This window comes from Labrus bergylta, chromosome 14 (genome assembly GCF_963930695.1).
Source record: "Labrus bergylta chromosome 14, fLabBer1.1, whole genome shotgun sequence".
NCBI classification, from domain to species: domain Eukaryota; kingdom Metazoa; phylum Chordata; class Actinopteri; order Labriformes; family Labridae; genus Labrus; species Labrus bergylta.
In genome coordinates, this window is record NC_089208.1 from 5,623,057 (window position 1) to 5,644,770 (window position 21,714).

Here is a 21,714-nt window from a genome sequence, read left to right on the forward strand (position 1 = left end):
CCTTGTGACAGCAGGAGTAAAGGAGAAACACAACATGTGCCATGTTACACACCAAGTAGGAGAACGGTTGGCTGTGAAAAAGCAAAGCAAGGTCAGAGTTTACCGAACTGTCCTGAACACAACCACTTGGAATTTTGTCTGTGGGGAGTTTCAGTTTGGGCTTTTGAGTTGAGACGACTCCATCTTCAGTTACAAACTTGTTTCAAATTCTTTCCCAGCTTTTGACTTCTGAAAATCCTAATTTCTAACCCTGAAATGTGACAAGTAAACATCACCCACACACAAGCTCAAACACAAGTCCTTTTGTTTATTCAAAGTAAAAATGGATGTCTTTCTTCACTTTGGAACATTTTAAGGATACAAATGACTTTTAAGATTTTAATCAAACTTGTGCTTACAACAATAAAACACGCTAAAAGCAGGCAGAATGAAAGCTGGGTATGAGGGGAGGGTTTTAATCAAACAAGTGGTTAAGATAATAATGATAAAAACATGCATGCAAGAAAAGAAGGGGGGAGGGGTTTATCATTATGGACGTCTCCGGCCGGTCAGCGCAGGGAATTCCTCCGGCAGCAGAGCGTGGTCTCTGCAGGTGGGACAGGTGCTCTGCTCCTTCAGCCACGACCGGATACACTGAACACAAACAGACGACAAACAAACCGCACATTAATCCAGAGAGCCAGAAAGAAGTTCTTCAAGGTTCTGTAGACACAGTTTCTTCACTCACCTCATTATGGAAGCTGTGTCTGCACTCCAGCACACAGATGTCGTCAGGACTCATGTCATCATGGCAGATGATACAAGGATCCTCAACATTCAGCTGCAATCAAAAAACACAATTTAAACTGGAGGAGTGGCAGACCACAGACTTGTTTCCATTTTGAATGTTTTATTCTAACCTGTGTTAATTTAGCAAATGTCAGCACACAATAGGTTTTAAATTTGTCTTGCTTCAGGTCAAACTCTTGCTCTAATGTCAGTGCAGTTCAGACTATGGGGGGATTCTTTTGACTTACAGCGCTGGACTGTGCGCTTCTCGGGGGTCCAGTTGTCTGCCAGACTGGGACTGAATATGTCAGAGGAGGGGTGACAGACTGAGCCGGAGTCCTTCGTCCTGTGTGGCTCGATATGGGAGCTGAATGAAGCTGCTCCTGAGAGGAAACAAAAACGAATAATGTTACACATTTATAGATGACAGTCAAGGCGAGTCAAGTTTATTGGATCACTCCAAATTAGAACAGTAGACGGTGGTCTGAGTCAAACCAGGTAAAAAATGATCTCAACATTAAATATTGTTTTTATTATCAACTATGAGGGACCTACTTGATGGTCCAGGATGAGCTGGCTCACTCCACCGACCATATCCTGTAAGGCCATGCTGCTCAGGGTTCCTCCGTTGGATGATCGTAACTCCTGAAAAAACTTCATCAACTCTGACCTGAAAACACAGAAACAGTTTGACGAGATCATTATTTGTGTCTGACAGAAAAGAAAAACTCCCAGATAACCCTTTAAGTGAGAACAAACATGAGAGGCCACAAAGATGTCTATGTGTACAGGAAAGCCAACACAAAGAATAACACAACAATCAAACTACAGAGCACAAATCAGATATGTGCAGACATTAAAACTAATGTGAAGACCAGTGGTTACCTTGTGTAGTCAGGGAACATGCTGGCCAGGTGCTCTATGGCTTTATTAAACACAGTGTTGCTGTGTGGAGGCCCCATCGTCCTGGTTGGAGGTTTGTTCTGCGCCTTTGGCGGAGCAGCTGAAGCCTCAGCCTGTTGGCCGAGAGGAGGAGAGCTGCTGGAGGCCTGGGCTGAGGGCAGGCCGGCTGCACCAGGCGTCTGCAAAAATAACAGAAAACAAGTATTTATAATTTGTGTGATATTCTGATTATGGAGATACATTTGTTCTGCAAAGGTGAAAATATTATCTTTTAGTTTTATATTTTAAATGACCAATAAGGAAAACGCAGCATATTTAGAAGTCTGAGGAGATTGAATAATTGCAACATGCGTGCTGAACCGGTACGACTGGTCTTACTGGTGCAGCTGGAGGTCCATTCTGCTTGCTGACGTTGACTGGAAGAAGCTCGTGGACTTTTCTGCCGTTCTTCACCTGATCCATCTGCTCCTTGAACTGAGTCTGAGGAACACACAGAGCAGCGTCTTTACTCTCCTGAGTCGAGTCGTCACACATCTCTCGACGAGCTCATCATTTCAGCTCTGACTGACACCAGCTCAATAGATCAGTCTAAATGAGAGACTTGTGATCTACTCATCATGATGAACACTCATCAAGACTGAGTTCTTTGATTTTATTGTTGATTCAATAAGCATCATATATTTAACAGCATTAACAGGAGCCTCTCAGTTAGAGATGATCTACATGTGCTTCTGTCATTCTGTAATAGTTCTTTTACCTCAAGGGTGGAGATTTTCTTTTCGATATCTTGCACGTTGGCTCTGCGTGTGTTCCTGATTACTTCCAGGTCTTGGTTTGGGTATCTGGATAAAAGAAAAACGTATGAAACCATCGTTTTTTTAAGGTCTATTTTAGGCTTTTTCTGCCCTCACTGAGAGGTAGGACATTAGATAAGAGCCAGAAATCCAGCAGAGAGAGAGTGGGAAGTGACATGCAGGAAAGGAGCTACAGGTCGGACCCTAACATGGGCCGCCCGCCTGGAGGACCATGGCCCCTGAACACTGGGCTCACCAACCACTATTCCACCGACGCCCCCCATTAAACCTGAATCTGAAGGTGGTCTATCTAAAAGCAGACTGATTTAAGTTGCGTCTTCTTACCTGTGTACGGCCTCGTCCAGTTTGGTCAGAAAAGCCTTGTTGTCCGCCAGCTCTCTCTGGAGGCTGTACAGACTCTGATCCTGACTGCTCTCCACCACAGACAACTGGAGATGCAAAACAAGTTCAGTTAACCTCACAAGCTTGAAAAAAAACAAGCCTTTATAATCAAAACTATTGTAACCTTTAGTCCATGTGATATTCAGAATTTCTGACTGAGAATACAGCAAACTCATAAAAAAAAATTAACATCACCACCTCTTCTACATCGATGGCTCAAAGCTACAAGGGCTGGACTTAAATGGTAGACTATATGTAAAGTTGTGATCAGGTTATCAGAGGAGGGGAAAACTGAACAACTGGATAATCAATGCAAGTGAAAGATATCATGTTCATGTTGAAACAGAAAGTCGGGATTTGGTTGGAGAAGAGCGTTCCTAAGATGATATGAAAATGCATTCAAGGTCATGAGGGTGTGTGTGATTCAGTTCTGGACTCTGCAGACCTCAGTCCTCATTGTTTAACTATTTGTTCAAAGTATTCAAAAATGTATCCCTGCAACGAAGAAGGCCGTCTCCTCGATGTCGCTGAAGATACCACGCTAACTTTGTCCCAGAGTTGTGTAATACTGGCAGCTTACCATCTGCAGAATACAGCGAGGGATAAAGTCGTGAAGTAACCGCCAGCTGGTACTGGCAGAGTAAATGCTGATCATAATTAAAACAGTCCGAAAGAAACTGCCAATAAGCTGGAGTCATTTCCTAAACCACCCTTGTGAGTGACAAATTACAAAAATACAGAAATAATTATGTTATAAGTTTTTTTTAAGAAGGGATTTTAAGGATTCATCAAGCAGATTTTGTGACCAGTTTTAGTGAAAAGGGTTCTTAAAAACCATACGTAACAAATATGATGGACTTTTCTTGGTTTGCAAAGTTTAAATAAATAAATAAATAAATCACACAGTAGGTTGCTTTCCCCACATTTCAGACGAGATCTCAGTACAGTAAATAAGTAAGAATTATGACCAACCTGAGCATTTTTAGACCTCCTGCTAGCCAAGGTTAATGAGGCCTTGCAGCGTTTGATCTCATCCTCCAGACTCATCTTCTCAGCTGCTGACTGGTTGCTGAAGGAACAAAAGGAAAGAAGTGAGGAATAAGGGGAGGGGTGCGTTCAGTTTATGCATCTACCTTCATCCTGAAACCAAAACTTACTTCAGCTCCAAGAAATCCTTCAACTGTGCGTCAAAGCTGCCTTTGCTCCCTCGGATATTTCGGGTAAGACTTCAGACGGAGAAAAAAAGAAGAGATGAATAAACAAAACAGTCAGGGATCACATAACGGACTGTTTTTATTTTATTACAGGTGAAACTCTCATTCATACAAACAGCAGGGAGAACCTTCTACAATAAATCTTCCCATAACGTTCTGATGTTTCAATAAACAGATGAAAAAGGTGACCATACCCCCTCTGCTCCTCCACCAGGTTTTCTATCTCCACTTTGAGGGACTTCAGCGCCTCCTGGTTGGCTTTCTTCTCGTTCTGGTCTTTCTTCACCTCCTCTTCAAGTTTCTGCTGGAACAGTGCCAGCTCTGTGTTCGTCACCTTAATGAGTGAAAACAAACAACAACAGAGGATTTAGTCAGATTCAGCTGATGAACTTGAAATCCACTCACACTGTTAATGGTTTAGGACCTACCTGTATGTTTACAGTGACCTTCTGAATGTCTTCCTCCAGGACAGCGAGGTCTTCTTTGTGCCTCAGTTCCACTTTGTCACGGCTGTTGGAGATTTTCTTGATCTGCAGCTCCAACATTTTGTTTCGCTTTTGTTTTTTGTTGAGGTCACCCTGGAGCAGTAAATAAAACCATCATCATCACCATCAACAAAACTGATTAAAGATGACTTAAACCTCCAGAGCAGCAAGGAAAGAGAAGCCGGTCCATTTTAGACAATGATGTAAAATGTTAGAGCTGCAACTATGGTAATGATTATTTGAATTATCAATTAACCGGTTGATTATTTTTTTGATTTATCCAATAAAAGAAAGGTTTTTATTTCCATCCCTTTATTCAAAACAGAACTTTTCTTTAAACTGGCATCAGTGCAAAAAAGTACACAAAAAGGTTGTTGCTAAAACATCCTTGAGCTGTTAAAATTATATTTATAATGTAAATAATGATTTTTAAACAACATCACAATCTACATTTTCGGAGGTTTTGGCTTTTTTTTTTTTTTTTTTTACCTTTCTGAAATTTAAAAATGAACAGACAGAAAACATAATACGAGAATAAAAGGGAAACACTCTTAAAACCTAGACAGGTTTCAAAACTTCTTTGTGATACTTTAACAAAGTGTCAAAATGTGTCTCAACACACACCTTATCCAGGTACATTTCTACTCTGATATTTTAGAATTGCATCTTGAGGCGCACTCGGGTGAAAGTTGTCCCATACCGCACTTGTCCCGCCTCCTCATTCCCCCGCTGGCCTGCACTCACACTGCTCCAGGACTAACCGGGCCTGAGCACGGTTACCTCTTGTACATGACCCAGTATGTGTCACACTCTCTCACTTTCAGATAAAACTGGAACCTGCAAGAAACTCACCTGACAGCTCTCGAAACGCTCATGAAGCTCTGTATTTACTGCTACACTCCTCATGGACTCCTGACTCGTCTGAAAGAGGAACAAATGGATAAGGACAATGCAAACTCGCACGTCATTTCTCATGCAAATATCTTAAGTTTTAAAACCTGCGTATTCACCTGAACTGCGACATGTTTCTTCAGAAGGCTTTCCTCACTCGACACTGAAGTGACTCCACCTGAAGATGAATCCGTTTCTGTGAGTCCACCTTCACCGTCACTGCAATATAGCTCCGGCTCTTCATTGCCGTTAGGAACAAAATAAGGAGCCTGCTGTTGACTGTCACCATTACTCCACTGAGAAAGGCAATCATAACCCACTGTTACACCACCAACTGACGGTACAAGTGGAAGAGGCTGGTGGCCAAAAACAAACAGTCCATATGGATTTGGGAGGATGGGATACACTTGAGTCTGTGAGGATGAAATACCATCTGGATACCCCGTAAAAGCAGCTTCATGACCAGTGTTTGAATCAAAATATGGATTTCTTGTCTGAGGATCCATTAATTCGTCTAGCTCATCCAGGTTATTCAGGTCATCCAGGTCGTCCAGGCTGGCTCTGTGTCCGACCTCCTGCAGGGAGACAGCGTGCTTAGTCAGGCCGATACACCTCCCCATCTGTATGAAGCGAAGGGACTCCAAGAGGAACGACTTGAAGCCGCCAGCTTCTTGGATCTTCTCCTGAGCCACAGGAGGGAAATTGTCCAGTTCACCCACCAACAAACGGTCCTCAGCTTCCAGCGGGCCGTGCTCCTCCAAGATCTGAGCAAAGTAGCTGCAGCAGGAAGGAGACATCCAATTAAAAAGAAAAAAAAAAGGATCACACTTATCCCTCATTTACAGCCACATGACTAATCTGATATATCCGACTAAGAGGGAATCACATTTCTCCACAATCTGAAGCTCTGACTTACTCATACAAACTCTCTTTAGTCGGGTCTGGGTTGTTGTCCAAAATATTTTTATAGTGACTTCCGTGTCGAGTGCTGTTGTACTGCTCCTCAAAATCTGCCACCTGCTCCCGAAGATGACTGGGCACACTGAAGGGATCAGCAGGGTGAAGAAATGATCTGTTGGATACACAATCTCTGTCTTATAAACCCTCATAGACACAAACAAACAAACACTGTTTTCATGTGGACAATGCAACTTACAAAGAGTCATCTTCAAAATAGTCTTGATCAAACTCATCTCTTGGCGTTAGACTTCTTGTAGGGAAAACAAAAACACCCTGAGAGGAGAGAGATGAGAGTCAGAGTGATGCTTCATGTCCAGTTTTCTCGCAATAAAACATTTGTGGAACATAAAACGACTTCTTCTTACCATTGGCTCTCTGTGCTTTTTTTTTCGACGTCGACTCTTCAAAGGAGAATTCTGAAAAAACATGACGGAGAGGTTAAAACCAACTTCAAGGGCATCGGAGGGCTTTATACAGAGTTACAAGGTTTAAAGCACATTAAAGGAACAACTCAACATTTTGGGAAATGTGCTTGTTTGCAAGTTGTGGTGGTAGTGAAGGCAATTCAGCTCTCTAATCTAAGAAGACCATCACTAAGCTGCAGTATGTTACGGGCCAGATGAAGGTAGCTTCCTATCCATCGCAGAAACCCCTCACTATCGTAACCCTCTGGGACACATGGCCGACCTCTCTGGGCCTCTGGATGGACTTCAGGCCAAGACTTCATTTTTCGTTGTTAACAGTCGGACTACTAAAGTGATAGACTTCATCTGAGAGAAATTATTTTACACTCCTGCACTAAACAGAGCAGAGCTGCACACAGTAGACAGCGGTTTAAGTACCAGTACAGTTACCATTGTTTCCGTTTGAACATGAGGTGCAGTGAGTGCAGTAATTAATTTCAGCGGTTATTTACTCATTTTCAGTTTTAATGTATTTAACTGATTACTGTTATTTACTCTGTCACTCATGCTTCATTCTCATGTGCAGTAAGAGGTCAATGGGTTGGGTAGAGGTAGGGTGAGATGGGGGGGAGTTAATGAAGAAAACAGGTATGGGGTTAAGATATTTGTCAAAATTCAAAACACTGACTACTTCATGTTTTAAATTTCCACCATGGAATTGCTTCAGTAACTAAAATACACAATGATTATCTTCCTCTTCACTATATAACCCAGACACTAGTATCTATTTTCTAATCCGTCTTGCTGTATGGAGGCACACTTCCCAAAATGTTGAATACGTTCTGAGGCTTTCATTTGCATTTGAACCTCGATTTCATCAAAGCAAGGAAACAACAGTCAGGTTTTCTGAAGACTTACATTTTCATTTTCATCAGACTTTTTTAAGACTGAACAATGTCCTTCTGAAAAACAAAGACGCTGAAATCAACTCTGAGCAGCAACAAGTGAACAGAACTTAAAATGAAAATGCTTAACAGTGTCACATACGTACCCATCATATCAAAATATTCATCCAGCATAGAGTGGCAAGAGACATAGTCGTCTCTATGCTCCTCCAGAGTCCAGATAAACAGTCTCATGTCATGAGGCGGAGCTTGTTTTAGGTACTCAGTCACTGTCAAGCCAATGCTTGAAAAAGGTTCCGGCCTAGTGCCGAACTTCTCTATAATCACCTCCTGCAACGGACTAAAGTTGAGCAAAAAAGCCAAGTCCAGTTGCTCCAGGTGTCCTGCGTAGCGTTCGATGAAGGATTTGGCAGCATTCAGACCTGAAGAAAGACAACAGTCAACATTTGTGACACGAGTTCTGTAGGTGCAGTGAAAGTCATATGACACACATTTAAGGAAAACCTAAAAAATGCTGACCTGCATCATTTAGATGGCACGCCCAGTTGTTGAGTTTAGGATTCAGGTCTTCACAGCTGCTCAGCACTTCAACAAAGACTCGCGCCCAAACCCGATTCTTTCTCTCCAGCAGAAGCTCAACCGTGTGACCCAGAGTCAGGTCAGGTTGCTCCTCCTGCTGCAAGTTCAGTATCCGCTGTGCGATCTGGTTTCCCTTCGACAAGTCCAGCTCCAGCCACGGCTTCAGAGTGCCGGTCAGGGTCGACACGTGGAGACCTTTCTCCTCCCTCAGCAGCTCCATGTTCTGGCTGATCTGCAGAAGAACTCGATCCCTGTACAGCAGCCAGGCTGAGAACAGGAAACAAGAGTCAGAACCATCTATCATCTGCCAGATGTTTGTCCTATAAAAGTACTGTGACTTAAATCTTACAGTAGTAACTCAACTTTCATTTTTTAGTCCTCGAGGGAAAATTTGATTTGCATCCAAAATGAGAATCATATATTATAAAGGTTTATAGACTCAGACAACAACATAAAACATTAAATACATCAATACAAGAGCAGATCAAGTGACAACAGGACTGACTGAGTGTGTGTGTGTGTGTGTGTGTGTGTGTGTGTGTGTGTGTGTGTGTGTGTGTGTGTGTGTGTGTGTGTGTGTGTGTGTGTGTGTGTGCTAAACCTGAAAAGACCTGACACTACAGAGCAGCACTCATGGTATATCTCAGACTGTACCGATACACCTCCCAATCTTTATGAAGCGAAGTGACTCCAAGAGGACAACATACATGTCCCTGTCCTTTTAAGGTTTATTTTTGGGCTTTATTTAGAGATAGGACAGTGGATACTAGGGAGAAAGAGAGTGAGGACAGACATGCAGGAAAGGAGCCACAGGTCAGATTTGAACCCAGGTCGCCTGCTTGGAGGACGTCAGCCTCCGCACATGAGGCGTGCGCACTAGGGGTGCAAACAAGTACTTGGGTACCCGAGTTCATTAAATAATAATCGGTTACAAAAAAAATGTAATCGATAATCGTTTTGTAGTCCACATTTTTGTAAATGTTTCTTGTTGCATTGTGGGTTCTAGGATAGGCCTAATTCAAAACAGAAAAAAAGGAGCACACTCGAACAGAAATAAAACTTCAGGTGCACGAGCGCAAAAAGAAAATAGATGACAAACCAAGCGCTGATAAAGGCTCTGTGCTAAAACACGTCCGTTATTGATCCGTACGCTGCTACCCTAACAAAAATAAAATGTACCCCTTTATGAATTCACAATAAACAAAAAGTCCCAAACAAATGAAATATGCAATATGATCTACAAAAGTACAGTTCAAATTGTCTTTTTAGTCCACAGAAAAAGAAGGACTTTCACTTTGCGATTACCGCTTTACCTCGCCAAACCAATGACGTTTGATCGTCCAGGACAGAGCAGCATAACTAGATGTTTTCCTTAATTTTGGAATTTTAGATGATTATTTCAAAATCTTTTAATAACTACAAAACGGAACAAACATATAGGGAGAAATAGCGGACGGACGAGCGAGATTGAGCGAGTGTGTCATTATGCACAGAGGAGAAAGATGAAACAGACAGACGCTTAAATCGTTCACCTGTTCTATTGTAACTTAATTTACCAGAGTAAAGTGTGCTCTACACTGCAGACTGTAGTCTTTGTTAACAGAATGCTGCTGTTAAAACAGCTTCAACGTGCGATGAGTGTGCATTGATGTCTGCACGTCCGCTCACCACACTCACTGCTCTAATATAATAAAGTGTTAAAACGGTCATAACACATCTGTGTGAATTTTTATTTGAGGTTTGCTGTCTGCTGAAGTAAGACATTTCACATTTGAACGTTAATACAAAGGCCTATTACTTACAATTATTAAAATCCCGAATATTCAAATTAATCAATAGATACAGTCGGCATCGTGTCATACTTGGGGGCGGGGCCTCCCGTGGGGGAAAAGAATCACAGAAAAAAAATAAAGAACTACAAAAGGATTACTCGAGTACTCACTTTAACAATGGGAAGAGTAATCGATTAGAGAAAATTTTGCATTCCTGCACCCCTAGTGCGCACCAACCACTAGGCTACAGGCACTCCTATTGTACCAGAATTTTAACAATATTAGCCCAAACATTGGTTACTGAAGGAGCTTTGTCTGCTGTAAATTCACTTTTAGATCAAGGAAGAAGCATCAAATCTCTAGATCCTGCAGCATGTAGAAATGTCATTATGATCTATTACTAGCACAGAAATGACAGATTACACTCTGAAGGTCCTTCTTACTGTGAAATTAAAAAGCCGACCTCTCGAGGACGAGCGCTGTCAGAGAGACAGTTCAGTGCGATTGAGGTTTTACCTTTCTGTTGACTCTGAGACGTTGAGTCTTCTTTCTTCTGCGGACTCTCTTCGTTGATCACCTGATTATTTTGGAAAGACTGCTTGAACTGCCTCCTCTTCTGTCGATGCTGCTCTTTAGATTTGAGCTTCTTCAGACTTTGAATCAAACATAAAAAAACAAGAGAAGCAGTTAATAAGAGTGAGTATGTTTCAATGAGCATGTGATCCAGTATAACGTCTCATTGATGCCGTGCCTCACAGAACAATCAGTCATTTGATAATAGTGTCATTGAACTAAATACAAGTATGATTTTAGATTTTGAATCATATTTAAACAGTGTTACTTTTCCTTTTTTTTTTTTTTTTATCTATTTTTTATCTATTTCCCAAAAACCTGTGGAGTTTATTTTCCCTCAACTTCAACATCATCTCCAGAGCTATAGGAAGTTTAACCAATGACATGGTTCGGAGAGCCTATAGGTGCCTAAAGCAGATTGTACGCACGATTTACACACAATTTTTGAGTCACATGACTAATTCTGAAATTTCAGCCCGATTGCACGTAGTTAGTCTTGCAGTATAGAGAGATGCATCAAGACATGGTCAGCTGCTCCCTACCGGTCAGAAGATTTTCTGGCATGTTTGAAATTTTGATTCTGCTCACAAATGCACAGTGAGAACAGAGCCATGACCTGAAGAAACAGTAGCTGCTGTGCACATGTTTCCAGTGGGCAATACTCTGTTTTGGTCCATTGCAGGATGAGATTAAAGTGTTTCACGGTGAATTGCCCTTTAAAGCAGAAAGCTCCTCAGCATAACCCTGCTTCAACATCTCTTTTCCCACGCGTCTCGAGAATTAAGATTTCAGCATATGTGAGGCATCTTCCAGTATCTGAACTTCTGCTATCAGTAAATGTTCCACTTCCTGTAATAAGCCTGTTTATCTTTTCAACTGGAGGTCACACAGTTAAAATCAGGCTCTGGCAATCTGTACCGTGCCGTACTCAAGCACGATTGGCCCCCCGCTGCACCATTCCCCAGCTGGCCAGCACGGTCACACTGCACCAGGACTTACCGTGCCTATAAGCATGATTACCTCTTGTACATTATGTCGTAATAAAACACATACATGTCTTATGTTATTATGAAACATGCAGAGTTTACAAACAGGTGGACTCAAGGAAAATATATATATATTTTTTTTAAAAGGACGTGCAGTCGAGTCTCAATGAACTGGACTTTAGGGGTGAAGCGTGCTTGGGCACGGTACGGATTACCAGGGAGGTAGTGGCTGCTCCCTTAGTGTGATTTCTCACCGGCCTTGCCTAAGTGTGTGTGCTAGTCTCAAGCCCAGAGACGATTGTGTGTGCAGCTCACTCATCTGAAGTTTGACTGAACTGTGTAAATAATCACGTATTCTGTTATTTGAATGGTATAAAAAGTAGCTTCTACAAAGCCTTGTTCAGTTTCTTTGCAGATAAATTCATTTGAATCTGCAGATCACAGGGTGCCTTTTCTCCACAGCTGAGCTTGACACACTCCATCTCCACCACAAACCGACTGAAGCTCCACCCATCCCACCTTCACACAGCCTCACCTTGTACATTTCTGGTTCACTTTTGGCTTCTTTGGCGTCTTAGGTCTGGGGACATCTGCTTCAAACTGAAGAGAGAAAAGGCATGGTGTAAAACAAAGAGGTAAAAACAATAATCCTGTGATAAATAAGCACAGTGGCTCTGAAATCTCACTTCACCTGGAGAGGTTCATCTTACCTTACATTTCAGCAGGCCTGTTGGACCATAGATTTTGATATTACAGATTTTACCGACACAGTCTGGAGTAAAACAGGACTCTAGCAGGAAATCCTGCAAAAAACAGAAAGAATACAAAAATAAGAAATGTACACATGGAGAAAGAAACATCTATTCTGGGAGTTTAAGCTTTGTGCTTCTTTAAGGACCCTCTCCTTTAAGTTAAAACATCTAGATTTACCTTCTCACTCTTTTCAAAAACTGGTGATGTCTTGAGTGTCTTCCAACAGGCGATGTGGTATTCAATAGTGCAGCTCTGACAGCAGCTTATTTCAATGAAGCCCTACAAAAAGAGGAAAATACATTTTCTTATACTCAAGTGTTTTTATATATAAATATATATATTTGAACCCCCTTCAAAAATAGATTTTTCATGGCTGGTTTCTTACCTTAAAATTTGGGTCTGTAATGTAGATTTCTGTTTTAGAATGACCGAGGCATTTGACGAGTCGACAAACGGCGTCAGGAGCAGGCGGAAATCTGCACAACTCTAAATTATTCTCCAGAATATCCTAAAAGAAAGAAAAGAAAGAACAAGCATTAAGACCCAAAAATTTTATCGTGCCTCATTGTTGAGTTTTAGTTTCGTGCAGTAACTCCATTATTCATTATTATTCGACCAGAGGAACAACTTGTCTTATCCGTGCAAAGCTTAACAGGAACCTTTTAGCTGCTTTGAAAGAGTAAATGGGAGTAACAGTTCTAGTGCTTTGGTTGGGAATGCAACTCAATGTTTCATTTAAGATGAGTAATTATGCGCTGTTTCCTTCTTCTGTTCATTATTCCTAGAAAGCTGATTACAGTCAGAACAATAAGTTTATTGAAATTCATTTCTTTAAGGCAACAACAAACCTTGAAATAGTCGGGCTGTGTTTCTTTGACGATCTCTTTGGTCAAAGGCCAGGTGAGTTTTCCAGGTGTGATTTGATTCTTCACCATCTGCAGGGAATCTGAAAACTGCTCCAGAGCAACTGCAAACCTGTTCCCAAGAGAAGATGAGTATATGTCGATTTAAAAACGGGGTGAAAAAAAAGGTACCAATTAGGGCAGTTAGCAGTAACTACCTAATCGCTTAAGGTCTAAAATTAATACAATTAGCCACATGCTATTTTGTCTCTTTCGGCACTTACGCTGAAAAGCCTCCGCAGTGTCTCCCTGTAGTGACAATGACGGAAAAGAAGGACACTGCTGCATCTTTCAATGTCTCATTTCACTTTAAAAAAAACTCTGACAGCTCAGCTGACGAGTCCAAAGTAATATCCACCTAATAACATCGCACTTTAACCTTTGTTACTGTGCCTTTGAGCTGTTTTACTTTGGTTTATGATCCGTAAAAGGTTTTGTAAATTCAACAAATGTCATTACCTTTATTTCAAAATAAAAGCAGGTTTGAATTTTACTTTATTTTAATTAAAAATGCAAATGTGATTAATTCAAAGTTTTAAAGTTTGACAGCCAAAATACAAATAAATGAAACTAGCTCTACTAGCTCTTGAAGTGTACCTGTTCTCTCTGAGATACACCCTCCCGATGGCGTAGAAAACCAGACACTGAAACGTCCTTTCCTCATATGATTTGATCTTCTGCAGAAGTCTTTGTGCTTCTCCAAGTTCCTGTTTGCACGAGGGGACCAAACATGATGAATGTAACACGGAAAACTGACAATCCTTTCAAGTCTTGAAATATATATATATATAAATGCAGAAAAAATCCTTTCAAAATAAAACCAACTCGATTTGAATCAAACTTGGTCTAAAGAAAAACATCAAACTTAACCATGGCTTCCTTCAGAGTTTTATAATTATTAATTCTTAGGAAATAAAATGTTTGTCTAACAGGAAACATTTTGTGGAGTTAGATCAAGAGATGAAATTGTGTTGCATTTCAAATGCCTTAAATACAGGTAAAGGTGAGGGTATGCACAGGAGAGTGTTTGGTCATTAAAAAGCTTAAACCTGATTATTGCTTCAGTTAGAAGAAGTCAAATAATCTGAGTTACCTCAGGCTGACCGATCTCTGTCAGGGCAGACGCTCGGCCGTACAGCAACAACAGCACATCGAGGGTGGAAAGTCCAAGTTCCTGATAAAGAAAAGAAAATGTTATCCTCTCATCTCTCACAGCACAGAGAACATTTCATAACGCATAGCACAAAGCTTTAGGTTTGTGTGTGTATGTGTGGTGAGGGTTGAAGATGACTAGGAGGATTGGAGATCAGTCACATGATTACCTTGGGGTTGTTGGCCTCCACAGTAACCAGAGCCTGGCTGAAGGCCTGCTCTGCGTTGCGGCTGCGGAGGTCGGTGAGAGCAGTGTGAGCATCATGCACCACCGATTTCAACTCTTTACACACGGCCGCTTTAACATTGACCACTTCAGGTTTCTGAAAGACAACAACAAACAAACATTAAAGACGGACATTTCAAACGATGATGCTGTTATGTTCACAGTTTGTTAAACTCTGATGTTAAGTGCATCTCTTTTAGCCACAGAAGAGTGCACATCCATCCGCTGCAGAAACCACACACTTCCTCACACTTCCTGCCATGCTACTGGTGGCAGTTTTCACATGTTCTGTTTAATAACTAGTTGTATTTGAACCATCATATATAATGACAGTATATTAGGAAGAGGCATGTCTCTGACACAAACTGAGGGAACCTTTAAATTCAGAGATCGTCATTGGAAGATAAAAATGATTAAATATCAGAACAAATATGAAAGATATTAGGCGACTCATTTCAAAGCTTATTAAATTATTATTTCCTGACAGCTTCAGCAATAAAGGGATTAAAAACCTGGTTATAATCAGTTTGCAAAACTGCAGGTCAGTGCAGAGGGTGATGGGGAGGTTGGGGGGGTAAGGGATATAATTTAAAGAACGATATTCAGAACAAAAAAAAAAAAAAAAAAAAAATCAGCTCATTTCCACTCGTCAGGTTTTTAATAATACACTGTTCTAGGAAAAGCTTTACATGTCCTCACAGCTCACCAATAAGATGAGGTAGTTTCAACATCAAATCAATCAAATCAAAGAAATGAAACTTCAAACAGGACTCAGTTACAGTTTCATTTCATGTAAACACGGCCTCACCTCATTCTGAGCCTGAGAGGGTTTGTTCTTTGCTTTCTTGGCTGCAGCTGTGCCCGACTCTCCTTGTGCACTCTTTGAAGGTAACTCACTGAAAACACAGACACTGAATCAGACACACACTCCCTGATGTTTCTCTAGTTTTGAAACTAAACACACTGAAGAATGAAAGGGAAAGCTCCTTTATGCTCCAGCTGTTTTTACCTCTTAGAGAGACAAATTCAAATTATCAGAGAGCAGGATGTAAAAAATCGTTCATCACATGAAACAACAACCAAAAGATACAAATACTTCACTGGTTATATTTTCTCATCTTTTGGACAAATAATCTCACATGAACTTATATTGTTGTGAAGAAAATGCATAATCATCAAAGGCTCCTAAACATCTGTTAACCTGCTTTATTTCAACACTACGAAAGAGCATTTTTACGAGCTGACATGTTATTTTTATGAGCACTAGTGTGAGGACTTCCACTCACCTTTTGGCTGCTTTAGAGCCTTTAGCTGCGCTCTCTGCCTGTGTCGTCTTCTCATTTTTACCTGAAGGGAGAAAAATCGACATAAAGTTTTGTAATGTCATAGGAATTATCTTTTTATTGTAGCGGTTTTAAAGATGAAGCTAATCGATTGATTAATCCAGAGGTTGGTTGGAGATTCTGGCTGGTTGATTCTCACTTGTGCTCAGAAAAACAACGTGAAAGAGGCACAGAGACAATGAAGACCCCGTTTTAGATACTGTTGAGTCGAGGAACTCAATGTGACCACAACATGGTCACAACACCGTGACCATATATGGCAAACCAGGCAGGGTGAAAATGGGTTCTTCTTCTGGTTTGTCTTCAGCTAACCGGAGAAAACCTTTTTCCTCCGGTTAGATAATTTAGGTACTAAGTAGGTAATAAGAGAAAAAGCATCATCCATATTTTATCTAATGCAATCATAGAAATAAAAGCTTCTCTCTCATTTTGACTGATGAGTCAACATTTTGGTTTTTCAGACTCACTTCACACACAAAAAAAAACTACAATCCGCCTCGTATGAAGAGAAAACTGAGCAACAGAAGATAAGATCTTTCCACATAATAAGCCCTGTCTCCTAATTGGGATGGGATCTTTCTGATTGGTCATGAGCAGGATTTTTGTTTTTCCTGTTTTCACCAAACGTTCAGTGAATATATGACACCAGCTGCAGAGACTGCCTCTCCTGAAATAACAATCAAAGCGACCCAAGTGTTCTGATATCTACAGGACAAGCTGGTGTTAGTCTGAATTCTCATGTATTCATTTATCTCTGTAACTGAAGGTTTTATTTTAAATCTGTCCATCATCTGAGTGTCATTCTTCCTTTAGGTCTGTGTAACTCTGTAACCTGCATTTGTGTGACAAGCCTTTCTGTAGCAGATCTATTTTTGGATCGATGGTCAGGCTCATGCTAGGAGCTTAAAAAAAAGGAAACTTGAAGCTGGGGCTTAAGAAATTCGATATGCCCGACATATTCAAGTGAAGGTAAAGCCCTCCTTCCAACCAATCAGAAGAGTACACAAGAGGAAAGGAATTTGTAGGCGAACGCCCGCTAACAGAATCTAATCAAAGGCTGTAAACAAACTATGTCACACATGCGCTGAATAAATCCGAAGATAATTTACAGTCTGTCTAATGATTTCATTATTTAATAATTAAAAAAGAAACACCTCAGCCTAACTGCCAATTAAACTCAGTGCATGCCGCGCTACACTGCTGTCTGCTGCCACTCTAGACAGCGCTCTTGTTTTCACAGCGAGCACTGCGCTACATCAGTGTGGTAGCAAGGCCACTACACTTACACGCTGCGTTTCAAATACGCTGCAGGTCAACTGAGCATGCATCAAGCTGGACAGAATAGAAAGACCACCACCAGAAGTCAGACAAGGAAACGCAGAGAGAGTCTGGTTAATTTCAAAATAAAACACTCACCATCGTATTTCACAAATTACACAAACACATGGGCGATGTTCGGTACCAATGTTGCCGTTGTGTTTGTGTAATGTAGTTAGTGCTCTCTTTCTTTCACTCGCATAGCTTTTAGTTAAAATATGTTTATATGATTTTACTAGAGCTTCAGTACCACTTGAGATTACCATTCTTAAAGTACTGTGGATTGTATAGTTTCATAAAAAAAAGGTTTGAATATCATAGACTTCACACTCTTATTTCAAACCTTGGGCTCGAGTACAGTGTGATATCTTTATCGTTTCTCCTTCTGGTGTGGAAATGTTTTAGTCCCAATCAGAGAAATGTTATCAAAAGCAGAGCAGAGAGATTTGGCCTTCAGCCTTGAATTCTCAGCAAAAGAAAGACTGAGAAAGACACTCTTTGGAAGAAAAAATAAGAGTACTATGTAACAATTGTAACAAATGGGCTGCATGTTTAAAAAAACAAATCACTGAACTCGGTATAGTTCTTCTCAGCCCAAAAGCTCAAAGATCCATTTGAAAAGAGCCGCCTGAATACTAAACTAGACTTTTAGCAGACTTATCCATTTTTACAGTTATCACAGAAGTGGTCCTGTTATACCTGATCCTTTTTGGTTTCTATAAACAACCCACCAAATCTACCCACCACCTTGACAGATGGGTCAAAAATCGAACGTGTGACCCTGCTGACAACAAAGAGACAATGGTTCTTACTGTACAAACATTCAGAAAAATTGAAGAAATGTTCAAACAAACTCACCAGGTTGCTTGTTGGTTTTAACGTCTGGTTTCTTGCTGGTTTTGACCTCTGGAGCCTGTCGAGAAAACACAAGTTAATTTACTAATAGATCAACGATGAATGACATCACACCAACAAACAAGATCAGCATAATAGACCGGTTAGCCGACGCATAATGACATAATGTGCACTAGAGCTGGGTGTTGTTCACAACCTTACAATTCTATTCCAATTCTTTTGGTCGCGATTCGATTCAATAATGATTCGATATTGGTTCAATATTACAGAAAGATGAGAGAAATACCCAGATAACTACTCATATTAGCTTCTTATGTTTGTTAAATAATGATGTGTTTGTATTTGTTTAAAACAAACTGAATCAAAAATGCATTTTATCGTTGCATTATTCTTTAATAAATAAAGAATAAAACATGAAAGTACAGTATGATCTAAAGTGCAACATTGTGCCTGACCTGAATTCACAGCCCCCACAGTGCCCCCAGTGGAGAGGGGTGTTATTACAACGAAGAAAAAAGATCTCTCAGGATTTCCATGAATCAATACGGAATTGGGAAAATAATAATTGCAATGCATTGATCAATCGATTTCTCTAACCAGCCCTAACGTGCACATTATGAAGGTAACACAAAACAAAACTTATGATTTAAAGGCAGAATGTGCCACATTTTACAAATAAATACAGCAGAAATCCTCCTTAAAGTTTATCCTCTTTAAATGTCTCTCTGATTCATGACTGTTGTTGTCAGAGACGTGTTTACATGGTCAGGACGGCCGACTCCTCCCCTTAGGTATAAAGCTGCTTTAGTCATGGACTCCTGAAATGCAAAATGAGTGGAGAGACACTAACCTTAGTCTGTTGAGGTATCTTAATAACTGCTCCCATCGTAAACGTCTGTGGTTTCGACTCAGCTACATTTGTTTTCTTAGAGCCGTCTGGTCTGCAGGAAAAAGCACAACCGGTTACTTGTAAAGTTTCTCAGCATTTAAAAAGAAAAAAATCATGTTTGACAATGTGAATACAGGAGAGTCACACTTACTGTTTATTCTGTGTTAAAGGTCGCTCAACTGAAAGTTAAGAAAATAAACAAGTTTTAGTCATGAGTGATGATGGCAATTTAACCAGTTTTTCTTATTTTCAAGACAAGAACAATTGAAGAAGGGAGGCCGCCATCGTTTATTAATTATACTCAACACAAATCAATAACATGACTTTCCCACTTCATGTGCAAATTAAACAGATTTTATCGTTGAAACATAAGAACTGAGTCTCGTTGAACAGTAGACACAAGCTTCTTTTTACCATGAAAACACACAAACATTAACACACAGAGGCCCCTCTATTAAACATCTGTCTGCTCAGCACCCTGCATTAGCTATATCTGTACGTCAAATCTCTCAATCAAGACATTCACAGCATTTGGAGACGTAGTCTATGAATTTTAAAGGGGGCAATGTGATCGTCTCTTTCATTCTTAGGCAGCCATTTTCAGCAAAACCTAAAAACACTTTTGGATTCAAGTTGAATGCAGCAAGTAAAATTGTGCAGAGTGAGAATGCAGGTCTATGAGTGGTTCCTGTGTTTGCATCCTTAGTGCTGCGTGACGAGCGCCTCTGTATGCAAAGTGTTGTTAACCAAGAGCTGGAAGACGTCAGGTTGTTTTGCCTGGACCACAGGGGCGGAGCAAGGGGGATGCTGCGGCAGTCTGGGCCCCCACTTAAATTATGATGTACCAGCCAAAACTCCCAAATCATCTATGTGGGCTTGAGCCACAGCAGACTACTAGTAGATCTCCTTGCATTTCGATGCGGCACAATACAATATGTAAAAAGTAAATACGTTCCAAGTTAATTTGTGATTAATCTCAGCCTTTACTGGGAATAATCACAATGACAATTGAGAGCACCGCTAAAAATAAAAGTGCTAAATGTAAGGTTTTCCATTTATCTTCGGATGTTTCTTGTTTTTCTTACACTTTCTTCTTTCCTTTTTTGATTCTTGAGTTTTATTTTACTGAGAGTATGTAGAGGCAGTAATGAGGCTGCTTACTGACACTAATGTGACTCTGTGAGGTGAATCCAGTGTGTTCTTAAATACTGATTAAATTCAAAACTAACCATTTCCAAAAACAAAGCTCAAACCAGTTTTAAAGAAAGTGTATTATTATAATACCTTCTCCCATTTCAGTGACAAACTTCTGGTATTGTTGTTCAAGGTCTTTGTACCCCTCTTGGTCACTCCCGCACAAATGCCGGCCTAATTTGTTTGCTTCAATTGCCAGTTTGCGCTCTCCCAACAAGGACAAGGCTTCACAGAAGCGGTAATGACCCTGCAAACAAACCACGAGAGAAAATGTAAGATAACACTGCGTCACAGTAATCAGCTCCACAGACATTAGAATTCACAACACTGACAGATAAGATGGATAAGTATCCACTGACTGAAACTAAGGAAATCTTATGTGTTTTTGTAGAGGCTGCAGGTTACAGCATGACTCTTTAGAGGCAGCGAGGTTTCAGGAGGAAATTTGTTTTTGGAGCGTCATACACTGAACAATCAGTTCAAACCATAATCTGTTTTTATGTCTAGGATTTTCAGTCTTTTCAAATTTAAAGACTTCCGACACATTTGAACTCATTCCCTTAGTTTCATTGTTTTGCTTTAATGAGACTCAATCACCTTTGGCCAGAGTGGGTCGATAAGAATGGCACGTTTCCCGTCACACATGGCTTTACTGAAAAAACAAGAAAAAGATCATGTTTGAGTCAGAACATTTCTTAAACTCAGGAACATCAGGAAGTGTTAAGTGTTTTAAAATGAAAGGTGCTCCAGAGTCTGTGATACTTACTGATAGTTCTTACAGCGGATGAAGCACAGGGCTCTGTTTCCATAAACCATGTGATTTTCCGGGCTGGAGGGAGAAGAAATTATTTTCAGTTACAACAGATTAACGTTGTTGAAGTTATTTCAGTTACACCGATACAATCTATTACAACGGCCCTGTGATGAAATGTGTCTGTGAATCTGTGGTATTTTTGGAGAAGACTCCTCATCCCGGGGAGAGCATCATACAACAAAACAAAAAGGAATGACAAACATAAGCGTCCTAAAAAGATTAACATAAAATCTGGTGTATGAGACGCACTCTTAATACCTATTTTTTCACATTAAAAGTTGGCTGCGTCTGATACACCGATTGAAAGTGTAAAAAGTAAACTAGTTACTCGTAAGAAAATGTGCAGTCTGATATATATTCAAATAAGAACATTAAAAGTGTTTAATAAAAGAAAAAGAGTCTGAAATATATTAAACGACTACTTACTTAAGTTTGATGGCTTTGGAATAAAACTTTACAGCTTCTTCATACTCCTGGCTCTGAAATTTCTCATTTCCTTTCTTCTTCATTTCTTCACATTTCTGAAAAGTGAAAGAAAAACATTAAAACTTGTCCAAAACCCTGAGGATAGTTTTTGTCTTTTTATCAATACTATGTCACTCTGAATGTTTTAATTTTAAACGAGGGATGGCA

At 40.3% G+C, this 21,714-nt stretch overlaps 1 protein-coding gene across 1 annotated transcript in view; it reads right to left on the reverse strand.

Annotated features, from left to right (window-relative positions):
- Positions 1-287: 287 nt before the first annotated feature.
- The window catches only part of ttc3 (tetratricopeptide repeat domain 3), a 30,771-nt gene continuing 9,344 nt past the window's right edge, over positions 288-21,714 (reverse strand). Inside the window, exons 9-46 of the mRNA XM_020640545.3 lie at positions 21,508-21,602; positions 21,034-21,096; positions 20,865-20,919; positions 20,358-20,514; positions 19,225-19,252; positions 19,035-19,125; positions 18,188-18,242; positions 15,956-16,016; positions 15,478-15,565; positions 14,614-14,766; positions 14,385-14,465; positions 13,889-13,998; positions 13,238-13,364; positions 12,775-12,897; positions 12,567-12,668; positions 12,347-12,439; positions 12,172-12,236; positions 10,594-10,730; positions 8,246-8,572; positions 7,873-8,148; positions 7,740-7,783; positions 6,783-6,833; positions 6,614-6,690; positions 6,374-6,529; positions 5,577-6,234; positions 5,419-5,487; positions 4,510-4,659; positions 4,276-4,415; positions 4,025-4,093; positions 3,840-3,936; positions 2,811-2,914; positions 2,429-2,513; positions 2,050-2,151; positions 1,654-1,850; positions 1,324-1,438; positions 1,017-1,151; positions 728-820; positions 288-633 (exon numbers count right to left, since the gene is read on the reverse strand). Coding sequence (XP_020496201.2) covers positions 529-633; positions 728-820; positions 1,017-1,151; positions 1,324-1,438; positions 1,654-1,850; positions 2,050-2,151; positions 2,429-2,513; positions 2,811-2,914; positions 3,840-3,936; positions 4,025-4,093; positions 4,276-4,415; positions 4,510-4,659; positions 5,419-5,487; positions 5,577-6,234; positions 6,374-6,529; positions 6,614-6,690; positions 6,783-6,833; positions 7,740-7,783; positions 7,873-8,148; positions 8,246-8,572; positions 10,594-10,730; positions 12,172-12,236; positions 12,347-12,439; positions 12,567-12,668; positions 12,775-12,897; positions 13,238-13,364; positions 13,889-13,998; positions 14,385-14,465; positions 14,614-14,766; positions 15,478-15,565; positions 15,956-16,016; positions 18,188-18,242; positions 19,035-19,125; positions 19,225-19,252; positions 20,358-20,514; positions 20,865-20,919; positions 21,034-21,096; positions 21,508-21,602 — 4,734 coding nt within the window. The 3' untranslated portion in view covers positions 288-528. The remainder of the gene's footprint in view (positions 634-727; positions 821-1,016; positions 1,152-1,323; positions 1,439-1,653; positions 1,851-2,049; positions 2,152-2,428; positions 2,514-2,810; positions 2,915-3,839; positions 3,937-4,024; positions 4,094-4,275; positions 4,416-4,509; positions 4,660-5,418; positions 5,488-5,576; positions 6,235-6,373; positions 6,530-6,613; positions 6,691-6,782; positions 6,834-7,739; positions 7,784-7,872; positions 8,149-8,245; positions 8,573-10,593; positions 10,731-12,171; positions 12,237-12,346; positions 12,440-12,566; positions 12,669-12,774; positions 12,898-13,237; positions 13,365-13,888; positions 13,999-14,384; positions 14,466-14,613; positions 14,767-15,477; positions 15,566-15,955; positions 16,017-18,187; positions 18,243-19,034; positions 19,126-19,224; positions 19,253-20,357; positions 20,515-20,864; positions 20,920-21,033; positions 21,097-21,507; positions 21,603-21,714) is intronic.